We start from the raw sequence: 16,196 nt of genomic DNA on the forward strand, positions 1-16,196 counted from the left end.
AAACATAAAATAGTAAATAAAAAAGTATAGCAAACAAATCTCTTTTCTAGTTACGAATTTTGTACTCAGTTGCTGCTTCCCGTAGGTTGCTAAGCCTTATCAAATTTTGCACGTGGAGGATGTGAAACTAAATAATGTTTTTAGGTTTTGTATATACATTTTTAAATACCAAACATCATAAATTACTATATCAATACCAGTACATTCCACTATAATTTATCAAGCTTAGTAACTAAGCTATATTTAGGTCTAAAAAAATAAGAAGTTTCGAGCTCACTAAAGTTTTACCTACTAGTTGGAATCAGGGCCAGATTAAGGGTGGAGGATGTGAAACGAAATAATTTTTTTTTAGGTTTTTTATATACATTTTGAAATAACCAAACATCATAAATTACTATATCAATACCAGGAAATTCCACTATAATTTATCAAGCTTAGTAACTAAGCTATATTTGGTTCTAAAAAAATAAAAAATTTTGAGCTCACTAAAGTTTTACCTTACCAGTTGGAATCAGGGCCAGATTAAGGGTGTACAAGGCCTGGAGCTGAAGACGTCCAGTGGGCCTACTCACACATGTTCATAAGACAAGCAAATAAAGTGGCCATTTAGACTTCATATCTACCAAGCTATCATCAAATTAATATTATTTCGGGAAATGGCAGTAATTATTAATGACAATGGGCTATCTCTGCTCTGTCCACCACGAGTATTGAAACCCGGTTTCTCGTGTTAAAAGTCTGCAGACATACCGCTGTGCTACTGGGGGGCTCGCAAATGGAAAATGACGTAATAAAATCTATATTACGAGTTCTTTTCAAATTTTTATAATGATTATTTTCTCAAATTTTAGGAAATCCAAAAACAATGAAAAATATGTTTCATATTGAGAGCATTTCACATCAAAACCCCACTCCCATATCTACTACTGATAGACACATGTTCAAAGATGTGAAGTAGCTCTCACATACTAGCCAGATTTCATCATTTTCATGTCATGTGCAGTTATAGTTGCTCAATAATATTCTAGTTAAGGGATCATCAGAAATTGTGTATATGTCTCAGTAATTTTTTTGTGTAATAAATGTAGGCCTGTCACAGATGACTAAGGCCCCATGTGTTTTCAGATTTTTTTTAAAAGTCTGAACCCATTGTTAATGTGGGAATGCATATATTTTCTAATGCATGTCTTTTTTTTTAGTATGGTGGGCCTATTTTTTCAGGGGGCCTGGAGCTACAGCTCAGAGTATGGCCATTGTGTTTGAATCAGTAAATGTAGCGATATCTCAGCAAATAGAAAAAAATAGGAGTTGCTTATTCTGTATTCTAGCTTGTCAATAAAGGTAATTCAAGTTCCTAATTTGTAAGAAACTATAGACTTTGTATTTGGACATCACAAACATATAATTTAAACCAATGCTGCATTCAACATTCCACATGACACACAAAAATCGATATTTAGGTGTGTTCTTTAAATATTTACTTTTAAATTAAGAAATTAACTAATGTATAATACTAAACTTTACATTATAATCTTCAAGTTGATACCAAAGTTATTGAATAAATTCATAAAATAGTAGTTTAATAAAATTTTGAATGCAAGTCAACAAACACGATGACATGGCCTTTGACCCGTGTCGATAGGGTTAAGATTATATTGTTAAAGTGTCTGTCAAATAACTAATTACGATTAAGTATCAAAATACATTTCCAGGCAAAATGTTAGTTGAGATTATACAGGAAAGAGTGTTTGTTGAAGCAGTACTGATGCTACATGTGCATTTATATAAATTATACCATCTACAAGAGATAAGGTAAGAATACATGTCAAATAATTAAGGTAAACCAGAGTATCAAGTATTGTAAAACTTTATTTGTAGATAGAAGAACTTATTAAGATAGCTTATTACCAGTACAGTGTTATTATTAAAAGCAACTTGCAGTCAGTGGACCTTGAGGTTTTCCACAAGTTATAGTGAAGAATAAAAGACCATTTTTTGTTTGTTTGTTTGTTTAAGTGCATTCTTATAATATTGCATATTTACTACAAAAGGAACATAAGTATGTTTCTTGTTCTCAGCTATTTATAGGTAAATTATAAATATTGATGACTCAAAATATTTTACCCTTCCAGGCACTTGGAAGGAGCCTTGAATGAGTTTCAACCAGATATTATTGTTTACAATGCAGGGACAGACATTTTAGAAGGTGATCCACTGGGCTGTTTGTCCATAACACCAAAGGTAAAAGAAATAACAATAGTTTCTTGCTGCTCTTACAGTTTAACAAACTTCACAAAGTTTGCATACACTGAGGACACAATTTTTTCCTTTCTTTTGAATGGAGTAGCTTGCCTTTCACAAATGTTAGAATTTTTAATCTCATTTATTTTAGAGTTACTACTGATAGACACATGTTCAAAGATGTGACGTACCTCTCACATGCTAGCCAGATTTCATCATTTTCATATAGTGGCAAAAATTGTATGTTTTATTTTTTTGTTTTTTAATTTTGAGCAACTTCTAAACCAACTGAAGATAATTAAGTTACTAAGGTCAGTAATATAGCTCATTTAAGCTTCATATTCAATATGTGGCTTGCATTATCAAACATGGTCAAGTTATCATAGTGGATTTCAGTCATGGGTTGTATTTGGGGTAGGCCTGAGGTCATTGGTCAAGGACACAGCTAAATCAGATTTGCTTTATTGTTTTTTGTTTTTTTTTGCTAGACTTCGTCAAGTGAAATTTGGAATTTAGAAATAATATATACAGTAATTAAGTTTGTGTTTTTATTTCAAGGCTTTTTGCTAGTTAAGGCACTACCACTTTGGTACTGTCACTTATCTTAAAATTTGATACCTCTTACACTGTGTGTCATATATGATATAATTGTTATGTTTGCCCATGGAACAGACTAAAAAATTTACAATGAGAATGAAATTGCAATTAAAAGTGGTATTATCTGCTGTTTTAAGGGTAGAATAAGCACAAAATCAGTGGTATTCTTTTTCATTAGTAAATAATAGCTTCATCACGTTTAAAGGAGAGGTTTGTACAGGGATAAGCTTCTACTAGGGTTTGTGGATGTCTTAATTAGTAAAGGCTGGTGAGTCTTAAAATAGTGAAAACATATAGCTTCAGTAGTAAGGTATCTTTTTTTTACACGAGTAGATTGTGTAGGATCAAACCTTTTTTCTTCAGGGGTGAATTGGGAATGAGCATAAAGTGTAAAGAGTGGATTTTAGTTATCTGCAGTGTAGCAGATCTCCACGACACACAGAAATGTTAGGTTGGCTTTCATTGAAATTTTGACTGATATCTTGTGTACAAAAAGACAGAAATAGAGTATAACAAGAAATGTATACAGAGTTTCAGCACTGAGGTATTTTCAAGGGATATGTATTCTTCTTACTTCATCTCTGAAGAAAGAAAATCTTTTTGAAACTAGTAAAGTTATTGACTTTCTCATTGAGGTGGTATGTATGTTTAATAAAGGCTTTTATTGGTAGTGAGTGATGTACCAGTATATGTATAGCTCCAACACCAGTAGGAAATGTTAAGTTGATAGTTTTGTGGTAGTTTTAGTTCCATTACTATATTAGTATGACAGTGATTGCATTTTAGTTAATAATCTTTTGTTATCCAAACCAACTTATAAATTAGAATATCCCTTCACTTAAATATTTTGATATTAAAAAATGTTTTCATATATTCTTGATACAATTTTTCTAGTTATAAAATTTGGATTTCTGATACAGTACATTACCTCCATTCACATAAATAGCTATTCTCGTTCAGTGCTGCCTTCTATGTACAAAATTTTTTTTTATGCATGCCACAAGCCTTTTATCTCCTCTCAATTGGAATGGACTGATTCCAATGCGTCTCTCATGCAAATCATCATGTGACAACCCTCCATCAATAAGAGTACAACATACTCTTGTGATGCATGTGACTCTCTCTCTATTCAATTCTACCAATCTATCACTTCTCATTTGGCAGTACTTGTATTCACACATTTTTTATTTTTGTGCTTTTCATATGATTTCCATTTGTGGCTTTAATTGTTTAATTTACAAAGTGGAATTTCTTCATTAATTTTTTTCTTTACATTGAAGAAGCCTTTTACTTTGGCTTAATTTCCAAGTCTTTATTTTTTTTCCTCATTCTCACATTTTTACATCAAACAGTTTTCTTTAATATATATTTATACAATGAATTCTGAGGTTCATGTTTCCACTTTGGATATCATACTTCTTACTAGCACTATTTCACAGGCTGCAGGTGGGGGAGACCCATTGTTGGATTTTTTTGCTATTATCTGCCATGAGATTGATCGTTATATGATCAACCTCTATCTCCCGAAATTGCCCCACTTCCTCCTGAGCAAGCCGAACCTGTCCACGCCAATGAAGATTTTGATAGTCTTTTTACATCACCGGATTTTGCTGTGTCTTCCTATGCCCCACCTACAAAATCAGCTAGGCCTAATATGGAATTTTAGTCATGATTTCTCAGGTATGTGATGTTTTACTCATTTCCCTGATTTCTTATGATCTTCTTCCTCTCCTTATTTAATTTTCTCACCCTCACTGGATATTAGGATTCATGCTGAGCAATTTGCTTCACAATTGGTTGAAGGTGCCAGTATGCCTCACCCTCCAAAGGCTGTGGATCAGTTTGCATTATCTTACCATCAGGCTGACTGTCTGTTTCTCAACTCTCAACAGTTGGGGTCGATTTTACCTGTGTGGAGGGGTGGTCTCTGATTTTGTTGTGCATTTAACCCATGCCCAGTTTTCACACCTTCATATTACCCTTCCATTCTATGGTATTTATCTACTATCCATCTCCTTTCTGAGGCAATTCACTGAGACCCTGAGGATATTTAAAGGGAAAGCCTCTCCCTTATTACCTCCATATTGGCTCATTTGTTGTCTTTGGCTTTTGCTTTACTCACGTGGTTTCTCTGTTGTTTGGATCTTCTGGGTTGAGATGGGGCTTTGTCCCAGATTTGTTTGCCACCTCCTTATCATAGGGATGTATGTATGGCCCCTTTTTTTTGGCGATATATTTTTGATTATGTACCTGAGACTCTGTGCATCAACACACTCTACCCTTTCCTCTTTAGTAGCACGTTTGTCGCAGTTAAAGCCTTCATTTTAATCGACATAGATGGGCATGTCGCCAACAGTACTGGTGACAACCCAGTGGGTTCCTGTCCGGTGGGAGCTTGGTTGTACAAATTTGTTCCCTTTTGGCTATCATTCACCACAGATCAATGGGTTCTTCAGGTTTTATTAGAGGAACTTGTCCTGCAATTTCTCTCCCCCCCCCTTCCTTGTCTCAGGTACCCATTTCCTTCCCCATACCTCAAAATCCTACCACCAGCCAGCATCTGTCAGAGGTGGTACAAGACCTTCTGTCTCAACAGGTCATCAATCCTGTTCATCATCTTTCTCCAGGCTTTTATTCTAGGCTGTTTGTTGTCCCCAAGAAAGCCGGAAACTGGTGGCCTGTAATAGATTTTTCCCACCTCAGTCAATTTCTCAATCTGCCCTGTTTTACCATGGAGTCATTTCTCGCCCTCAGGTGGGCATTTTCTCCAGGTTTATGGAATACCAAGATGAGCATAACGAATGCTTATTTGCATATCCCAATATATTGTCAGTTGCAACCCTATTTTCAGTTTGTTCACCACAGGGTGATTTTGCCACATCCCTCAACCACAAATTAACTCTGTTTTGGTCTCCAGTCCCTCATCCTCCTGCTCTGGCTGTCAATGCTTTCAGATAGGATTGGACCAACAAATATCTATATGTCTATCCTCCCATTTGACTTCTTCACCGGGTGATTTTGATCATCCATGCCACTCGTCAAGTCCTTCTTATTACTCCTTACTTGCCAGCTCAGCTGTGGTATCTGCAGCTTCTCCAGTTCTAACTTGCTCCTCCATTACTTCTTCCTCTGACTCCATCCCTTCTTCATCAGCCTTGGGCACTGGTGCTTATCCAGCCCTCCCTGCCCTCCATCTTCATGCTTGGTTTTTTCTGGTCCTGGTGAGGGATCCGGCTTGGCCTGAGGGGTATCTTCTTTTCTGGCTTGTAACATTTGCCCTTCCTTCATGGAAGTTTTTCAGTGTAAATGGAATGTTTTCTACCATTGGTCTCTTGGTTAAGAGTTTTCCCCTGCTTGACCCACTTTTTCCTTGTATTGTGGATTTGTTCACTTGGCTTTTCAATCAGGGGTCTTCTGTTTCCTTGATCTCGGGTTATCGGGGCCTTGTCCCACACCTTTTCTCAATACAATAGGGTGTTTACCTCTCCTAAGCTTTCCCTGTTGATGCATTCCTTCTGGATTCATTGTCCGTGGAGGTGGGCTGTCATTCCGGATTGGGATGTTAATGTGATCCTTCACTGCCTCATTTTTGTCTCCATTCGAACCACTTTCCACATGTTCCTTGTTTCACCTTTCCCTTAAAACTTATTTCCTTCTCCTCTTAGCCTGTGGACGTTGGTGGTCTGATTTATTTGCCATCAGTATTTCACATCCACTTTATCATTCTACATATCTTCTCCTCGTTCCTCCCTAAAACTTTGGCGGCTTGTGAGGGTAACTCCTCCATTTTGTCAATTTCCCTTCCTTCTGTTTCCCACCTTTATCTTCAACCTGATCCTGATAAACTTCTGTGTCATGTACATGCACTTTGCTGTTATATTGCCCACCTCTTTACTCCTTGGCAGTCATCCTCTGTTTGTGATCTTTCTCATTCCACCCTCACCAGTTGGGTTTGGCCTTTACGTCGATTGGCTTATTCCTCTTTATCATTTTCCACTCATACTTTGTTCCGGGTGTTTTCTCATTAAATTTGACACATTACCTTATCATTGGCATTTCATCTTTATCGTCCCTTCGAGGTAATTCTTCAATTGAGCATGTGGACTACCCTAATAAGTTTGTCTCTCACTATTCGCATAGGATCGCGATTTGTAGCCATTCTTCAGACATCAGTGAGACTTTGACTGCTTAAGATGTTTTTTATTATCCTTTACTTTCTTTTTTCAGGGGTCTTTTTCCCCCTTTTTTTATTATTACTCATTCTTTGGATCCCACTCTATAGCAAGTGGTTCGTGACCAGGTATTCTTTAACTGAACAAATCCGTACTGTAAGACATATAATTCCATGATTACATGAAGCACACTGCAGAGATGGGGTGTTTCGCAAGATTGCTTGTAGGTTCATCCTTGTGATGGAATTGCTTCATAACTTTGCCCATGCCTTGTATTGAATAAATTGGTATGGTCTGCTTTTCAGAATAGGGTTTCATACTCACCCATTACACTGTCTCAGGTGTTGTCATTCCTCTGGACTCTCCACCACATCCCCCCCTCTTCTTCTAGTGGAGTTTGAGAGTCCTTACCACTTTCCAGTTCCAAGCCACTGAGGTGTGGACCATGGATGCATCCTCCTGGATGGGTTAATGAAATACAAACAAAATATAGAAATGATTATAAATCCATTCAGTTGAGAGTAGGGCAGTGGTGTTCTGCTGGTGTAGATGACATGATGTGATATCCTCCATTATGAAACAAATACTAATAGGAGTGATTTATCAAAATTGCAGTTCACTCCTTCATTTGGAATCCCTCATCCTACCCCCATGTGGATGTCAGTTCCCAGTGGCTAGGTTTTGGATTTAGAGTTGAATCAATCAACATAAGTCCTCACATATGTATTACAGATGTCTATATTCCTCCCTCACTTATACCTCTTGTTCCTCCATCAGTGTTGTAGGTCACGGTAGAGGTACTTGCAGATTATTACAGTTCTTCCCCTTCCACTATCCCTCAATACTTATTATTCCGAGGATGTTATTGTGTTTGGGGCAGTTCTGATCAATTTCAATTTTGAGGGAGATGGTTTACATTACCCAGACATCTTTTCTATACCGGATGTTGGGTTCCTGGATTGGTCTATCAATTTCTTATATTAACATGTGCCTCGTTCATGGATTGGGGAGTTCTAGATTCCCTCTGGTCTCATGAACTTGAGGTGAAGATGGTATGATCCTCTTTCCTACCTCCACATAAATATTGGTTCCCAGTGACCTGGGCTTTGGATTGTAGTCGACTTGCTGGTGGTATGATCCTCTTTTCTACCACACACATGGATATCGTTACCTGGTGGCTGGGTTTTGGATTGTAGTTCACTTATCAACAGTATGATCCTCATCCTACCCCCCACATGGATGTCAGTTCCCAGTGGTATGGGTTTTGGATGTAGTTGACTTGCCATGTACAGTCTGTCGTGCCTTAGCCACTCTACACCTAGGGCACGTCCTTTTAATTTTACCCACTTTTCTATTTTCTGGGATAGAGTTGCATAAATATTGTATGGTTCGGATCACTGTCTGACCTTAGTTCTCTCCCACTCGGATGTGCTCCTCTGTTTTTTTGCCCATATGTGTAACATTTTTTCTATGATGGGCGAAGAGTATACTGGGTTCAGAAGATGTGCGATCTCCCACATTAGATCTTAGAATCTATCTCATCTTAGAGAGTGTCCTTTGGATGCATTTAAAGGATGCTTCATTCTTTCTCTCGCACTAGTCCCTCTACCTATTCAATGTGGGATTCTAGCTATTTATGTGAATAGAGGTAATGTACTGTATCGAAAGTTATAATTTTCCTATACTGAAAATGTATTTCCAATAGGAACTTGCTTCCGCTCACACTACCCACTCTTCCTCTCCACTGAAAACCGGTGCTTCCATCTTCTGCCAAAACTCAAAGTGATAGTTTGGTAGAATTGAATAGAGGAAGTCCCAAGTGTCAAGAGAGTATATCACACTCTTATTGGTGGAAGGTTGTTGCATGATTATTTGCATGAGAGATGCATTGAAATCAGTCAATTCCAATTGAAGGAAGATAAAAGTCTTGTGGCATGCATAAAATTATTTTTGCGAATAGAGGCCAGCACTGAACAATAATAACTATTTATGTGAGGTGAAGGTAAGTTCCTATCAGAAATGCATTTTCAGTATAGGAAAATTATAACTTTTATCATCCACTATTACAAGACCTCAGGATCATGGTATTTGAGGAGAAAATCTTAAGGAAATTATAAAAATATGTTTAAGAATTATTTTACAGTTCATTTACTGAAAACCTTAAGACTATCCAATTCTCTAAATCTGTAGAGAGTAAATATTGAATACAAATTATAATTAACACCCTGTATGTGAGTCAGTTAGATTAAATTCGGGGATAGGGTGGGCTACAGAGGGGTGTCATGGTTTCTGGTATTCAAGCTAAAACCACAAAAATTTACTTCAGTAAAGAGCTCGATCCGTTAACTTCAAGAAACCACTCTTTCCTACCTTGCCTCTCAATAGTGTTTGGCCACTTAGATTTAGTTTAGTGGGTTGGCTGAAATATGTTCCTCTTACATAAAATAGTAGAAGTTTATGTTGGCATACCACAAGTGGTCAAGTCAAAAGCACCAATGGACATTAGATCCTGATTGATCTAAAACAAGAATAAAATTATTGATTTTCTGTATTCCTTCATGCTGTGTCATTGTTGCTGGCCTGGTGCTACTGCTACTTCCACTTCCGCTCTCTCCTGCAACCAACTTGGTGAATGTTTATCTGTGATTCCAAACAGAAGCCACCACAACAAAGACAGTGATGTCTGAACATGATGCTACATGTGTAGCCACTACTGTGTTTCGTGCAAGAATATGAAAGGCTGTGTGAGTTTGAACCCATTATAGCCTCCAAACTAGTGCAAATTCAACCACACTTATGGGTAATTCAGGTTCCACACACAAAGGTTTCAAACCTCTATTCAGAACTAAAGAAAAGAGTACCAGAAACTTTGTTTGGGAACCAACCACTAAACATGTCTCATTGGCATACAGACTGTGTGTTAAGAAAGTCTTGTTTGAGAAATCATTTTAAACTTACCAAAAACATTTATAGAACTGTAGATCAGTGGTTTCAGTGACCTTACATTACAATAAGACTGATAACAATTTTAACCCTGCATTAGTCTTCCAGGGTCTTCTCAAACCCCCAAATATTTTGTAAACATCTGTACTGCAGTCTTTTATAAGATAAGAATTATTGTGGTATAAGACCAAGAAATATGATTTATTAAAAATAACTGTCAGTTTTATTGTAAGTTAAAGGCACTCAAACCACTGATCTGTAAATTATGTTTCAATGGCATTAAGTATTTATACCATAATAATTGGTACCTTTTAAATGACTGACATAAACTGTATTGGCTGAGGTTTTGTTTTGCAGATCTTGATGAGCTCTGGAAATGAAAAAAAAACATCTCACTGGCAGTGTCTTACAGCTCACAAGATAAATAGTCAAGGTAGTATTCTTCTTACTGGAAATCTGTGTTGGCCAGAAATAAAGATCTATTAACCATATGTTAGTCTTCTGTAAAACTTTTCCGTAGTCACTCTTTCTGAGTCTGAGCAGATCTGCAAAACAAAACCTCAGCCAATACAGTTTATGTCAGTCTTTTATAAGATAAGAATTATTGTGGTATAAGACCAAGAAATATGATTTGTTAAAAATAACTGTCATCTTATTGTAAGTTAAAGGCACTCAGACCTCTGATCTGTAAATCATCCTTCAATCTCATAAAGTATTTATACCATAATAATTGGTACCTTTTAAATGACTGATATGAATAATTCTTAAGCTGAGGTCTTGGGTATTACATGCCCAACCAACTTGATTATCTCAGGTATTTAGCAAAAAGCTTTATTGTCAGTGCTATTATATTCTTCTCACTAGAAACCTGTATAGGGTCAGTAAAGAAAGATTTGTTTAAAATTATCAGTCTTATTATGATGTAATGTCACTCGAACCACCAATCTGTAGACTACAATTTGCTGGCACAATGCATTTATGTCATAATAATGTTTAGGTCTATCCATGGTAAAAATATAAGTTATGAAACTTTAACTTTTGTTGTATTTGTTCATAACATTTTGTGTACAAGCTATTTTCACATATGTATTGCAGTATCTTACTTTACCCATTATTCTTGATATTTTATGTTTTGTATATTTCATTTTACCTAGTTGTAGTTTTAGGGAAACAAGATTTTGCAGATAATTTGATATTATATTACATTTCTACTAAAGTTTTGGTATTTGAAAATTTACTAAGCACTTGATATTTCTGTGCATGTGTTTATTTTATAACATATTTTATTTATTGGCCATGTGGGCTAATTTTAAGTGTCCTTTATTTGTTTGTAGGGTATCATCGAAAGAGATGAAATTGTTTTTAGGAAAGCAAAAGAACGTAACATCCCTATTGTGATGCTTACTAGTGGTGGATATCAACATGTTACAGCAAGAGTAATTGCTGATTCTATAATCAATCTTTACCACAAAGGATACCTGACATAATTTTTATGAATGTAAACATGAATGACCATTTCATAAGAGTAGAGTTTGAAATTATAATTTGAAAGTGATAAACAACAACTTATTTTGAATTTGATATTGCGATTGTTTTCAAATTATGAATTTTGTTTTTATTTAGCAACCTGGAATAAAAACACTGTTTGGTGAAGTATTTGTTATGTGGAAGGTAAAAGAATCTGTTATGATTAAAGATATTAACTGCTACCAAACAAAATAAATTCTAAAATCTTTTGCAAATGATAATTGTAACTAAGAGATGTCTTTTGAGATACCACTATAACATTCCTTGAGTGGAATTTTGATTAATGAAAGCAGTTTTAAGTGATTTTTAACATTCTATTGTGCATTTCACTGCCTCTTAACTCCTTGCAGATCAAATTGATGAAATGAGCCCAAAAGATATTATTTAATTGGAGCAACTAACTGTGAATTCTGATATTAAAACATTTTTATTGTGAATTTTAAGTATTCAGATTTTGTTTTGTAAGTTAGATGATTCTTTTTGTTGAAAAAAAAGCACAAATATATTCATTAGTTAATAAGTTTATTAAAGTTGATATTCAGATGCTAATAAAACAAAGTAAGATCTTTTTATTGTCATCCTAAGTTATTCAACAGTATAATAGATATATATGATGCAAAAAGTGGTATTAAAGAGCTTTATTTTCTCCAAACGCAGCACTAAATCAAAGAATAAAAATATTCAGATATGTACAGGTTATATATATAATTTGTATAATTACCGAAAAATAAAACTAACTGATTGTTTTGACTTGCTGGACGAGTTGTTCAAATACTTAACAACTTTTTAGAACTAAAAGATGGTATATACCTGTAGTATAGATAATAAAAATGGTTTAATTGTGTAGTGATAAAACAAACTTTTTTATTTTTCATTATTTGTTATCAACATTTTAAGATTTTTTTGTAAATTGAGAACAAGTGATGATGCATTTTTGATATTTGTTAGAAATGGTGATGTCTTATTGTCTGTAAATATGTTTCTAATACAGATATAGCAAGTTAAATAGCGAACTAATAAGGATGATAATGTTACTGTGAGACTTTTAAAAACCATTATAAATTAAGATATTGCAGTCTTAATTTATGTACAGGAATGAAAGTAGTTTCTGTTTTTGGTGTTATTTGACATTTTGTTACTCGTGAATTTCTTTTTTGAATCTTGAATGCTCTGTACTGATGAGAAAAGCTTTTATAATCATTAACTATAGTATATATATATTTCAAAAACAATGAAAAATGCCCTTCTGAATGTATTTGTGAAAACAAGGTTGTAATGAGTAAGGCCATTACAAACAGTAAATGAAATCATACAAATGGTTCTATGTAATTTCCTCTGAATATTCAACATTGTATTATTGGGGCAGATTGGAGACTTAAAATGGCTCAGTCAAATACTTGGAAATCAGTCTACATGACAGTGTCATTTGTTTGAACTGTTTGAGGGCATTTAGATACAGGTGTTGTTAATTTAAAGAAGAGTATCTTTATAAGATTTAGCTTTTCCTTAGAGGAGATATTTTCTGCTTCTTCAATCCTGTTGAGGGAGAGAATCGTACCTACTTACATAGAACTTTGTGGATTTTCCGAAAAAAACAAAAACTGTAATCAGTACTATATCCTTGACCTACCAATGTGTTTTACCAGTGATTTGTAATCAGTGTTGATTGCTTTTTCCACATCTGTGGTTCTTTTATTCATTCATTCATTCTTTTAAAAGGTTCCCTAAAAAATACAGCAATCCCATTTAACAGAGAAAAGACTGAAGTAGCAGCAATGGATGATCAAGTTGCATCAGTAATCACATGATTTAATATATGACTATAGCATCAACTATGAATTTGTTCTAGTGATTCATTGTTTATCCAACTTAAAAAATTATTGTATAATGTAGCTTTGCTCTAACATGGTAATCAGGATCCATATCACGGGACTGCCTTGTAAGTGATGCATGTTATAGCAATGTCCTGTCAAACTGCCACATAAGGTGGGTACACAACATGCTCGTTCACATCCCTTTCAAACCCCAAATTACCAGAAACCATGAATAAATGACACAAAGAATAAGGTAGCTTATTCAGGTTTAAATACAAATTAAATATTATTAAGAAAAAGAATAACAGTATGAAATTTGTATATGCACATGAATTTTTTTCAAGTATTATTTCATATTGTAAATTGTTGAGGGAATATGGTGACCAGTTTTCCAAATCAAAAAACTGGGACAGTGCAAGAAGTTTGATGTTGTTACTCATTTTTTATTTCTGAGTCTTCCAATTTTAATTTGATTTTCCCAAGGTTTGATGTTTTTTCTTAGTTTTTATAGAAAGTAATTGCTTGTGATTTCATTAAGTTTAGTTTAACTCGCCATTCATTACACCATTTTATGATTACGTTTAGTGATTCATGAACTGGTACAACTGCAATTAATGGGTTTCTCAATGTGCTCCAGACAGTAATATTGTCAGCATACCAAGAGTGGTATGTATAGGTTAAATTAGGAAAGGGAATACCATTTACAAAGATAACGTATAGGAGTGGCAAAAGAACTGATCCTTGCGGAACTCCTGTGGTGATATTGAATGTTTTAGATAATGTTTTATGTATTTTGACTTGATCTGTTCTATCTACTAGGAAGTTTGATATCTATACAATGATGATTTCATTAAGATTCATCTGTTTTAATTTATATTTGATGTCATTGTGCCAAACTCTACTGAATACTTTCTTTATATCTAAGAACACTCCTATAGTCACTTGATTATTATTAAATGATTTATAAACAGATTCTGTTGGTTGGGTAAGATGGTCTATTGTTTGTCTTTTCTTTTTGGGTGTAAGAAAGTAGGTTATTTGTTTTGCAGAAGAGAAGGAGTCTAAAATCATAAATAATATTCAATGTTAAAATTGGTACACAATTAAAAACATTTTATTTAGGCCTATCTATGGCTTTCAAAAAGTTGACAATTCTACATGTTTTGACATTGCAACGTCATCCTCAGGAGTGAATTACAAGACAATGCTAAAGTATTTATAACTTTTTAGTAGGTCATGTGACCTGTATGCTATTTTACATAAATTCACGTAAAACCATTCAAAGAAACAGAAGGTATAACTTAGTTACTGGAGTGTTCAGTCTTTGTAAGATTGTTTCATAAGCTATAAGCTTATTGCCCAATAAAATATTAGTAAAGAATAGTTTTGGTGCATTGTATTGTTCCAGTAGTCTAGACAATTCTATGCAAGAACAGTCATCTTTTTTGAGAAGGATGAAACAATTTATGCGGTTAGGCAATGGTAAACGGTTGAAATTCTTCAAGTTGTCCAGTGCACTTGGGACGACATTTAACGTAGTCATAAACATCTTCTGGGAAGATCTTCTATTGATTGAGGTAATTTTATATATATACATATGAAGCACACAAGGCAAATGAATGACAAATGCATTTCCTTATGAATAACTGAGGGATATCTTTTTTTTTTTTTCAGTAATGATGAAAGTGAATGATATGTTCCTAACATTGTGTTGGTACCATCTGCAGCAAAGCCTATGATATTTTCTTTTTAGGAAGTTCATTTTTATTGAAAAACCTAACTACATAATTATATCATAAGTAAGCCATGGAATCTTTCAGAAGAATGAAACGAAGAAAGGAATCATTTACAGATTCGTTAATTAGCAACCATGCACGAATGTTCCACACATCCTCTATTGGTAGACTTATCAACTATTAAAGAGAACTTATTCTTCTTTAAATGTTAATTTAGTTGCTCATGTTTCTCCTCTACAATTACATTATTTGTCTTCCACATGTTGTATATTGTTAGAATCTGGACAAACAACACCAATTACTTGAGGAAAATTATCAGCAATAACTATAAGCAAATCATAATTCGCTATAAATGCAACAATACAAAGTTAACCCTCTTTTATTAATTTCATTAAGTTTAGATGTAGTGGGTATGCCTAAAAAGGTTCTCAGTGTGTTTTCTCCATGTATTAACTTGGAGTTGGAAATGTGTTTTTTATTTTCAGAATGACTTTTTAAATCAGTTTCCCCAGCAGTTAACTTAGATGAGTATCACAGGGAATGCAATAGGCATAAGAGTCTCCTCTAACACTTGCTTTAGTCTAGCCTTTAAATAATGGATTCATTTCAAATTTCACTGAATATTTGTGCAAATATCTCCTTTTCCTCTTTGAAGTTCTCACTTCTTGTGAGTTGTAACCTTCATTTTCATCATCCATTTTGACAGGACTGAAAAAAAAGGTGACAGTTTATTTTTTGTGAAAAGACTTGAAGGTGACTGAGCTGTTTCAAGGTTCAAAATTGATATATATATATATATATTTATGTGAATATGTCTTTGCTTGTTTATGTTATCTTTGGACAGTGTTAAAAGCTTTCTTTTGTATTTCTTATAACAAAATGTGTTAAACATTGTTTATAATATCTACTGTACTTTTTACTTCGTTCAAAAATAAAAATGAAAAGAGTGAAAGCAAAACCAAGTTTCAAGTTGTGTAAAATTGGCATACCTTACTTAAGATCATAAGATACAACCAGATAGATGGCATGAAGCTACTAGGCCCTTTCTAGGTTTTCTGGGTCATATACTAATGTAGTCATTGTATTTTGCTTTCCAGTTATATATACATATTGTTACGTCTCTGGTCGTTAGTGACACAAGTCCTTTCTTAAATAAAACTAGTTTA

At 34.4% G+C, this 16,196-nt stretch overlaps 1 protein-coding gene across 3 annotated transcripts in view; it reads left to right on the forward strand.

Moving 5' to 3' along the window:
- The window catches only part of LOC106474134 (histone deacetylase 11-like), a 34,928-nt gene extending 22,960 nt beyond the window's left edge, over window positions 1-11,968 (forward strand). For all 3 annotated transcript variants that reach the window (XM_013934825.2, XM_022402496.1, XM_022402497.1), the window contains exons 8-9: window positions 2,133-2,241; window positions 11,288-11,968. In XM_013934825.2, the coding sequence (XP_013790279.1) occupies window positions 2,133-2,241; window positions 11,288-11,440 (262 nt within the window). In that variant the 3' untranslated portion in view covers window positions 11,441-11,968. The remainder of the gene's footprint in view (window positions 1-2,132; window positions 2,242-11,287) is intronic.
- Window positions 11,969-16,196: the final 4,228 nt, after the last annotated feature.

This window comes from Limulus polyphemus, unplaced genomic scaffold (genome assembly GCF_000517525.1).
Source record: "Limulus polyphemus unplaced genomic scaffold, Limulus_polyphemus-2.1.2 Scaffold6860, whole genome shotgun sequence".
Taxonomy (NCBI): domain Eukaryota; kingdom Metazoa; phylum Arthropoda; class Merostomata; order Xiphosura; family Limulidae; genus Limulus; species Limulus polyphemus.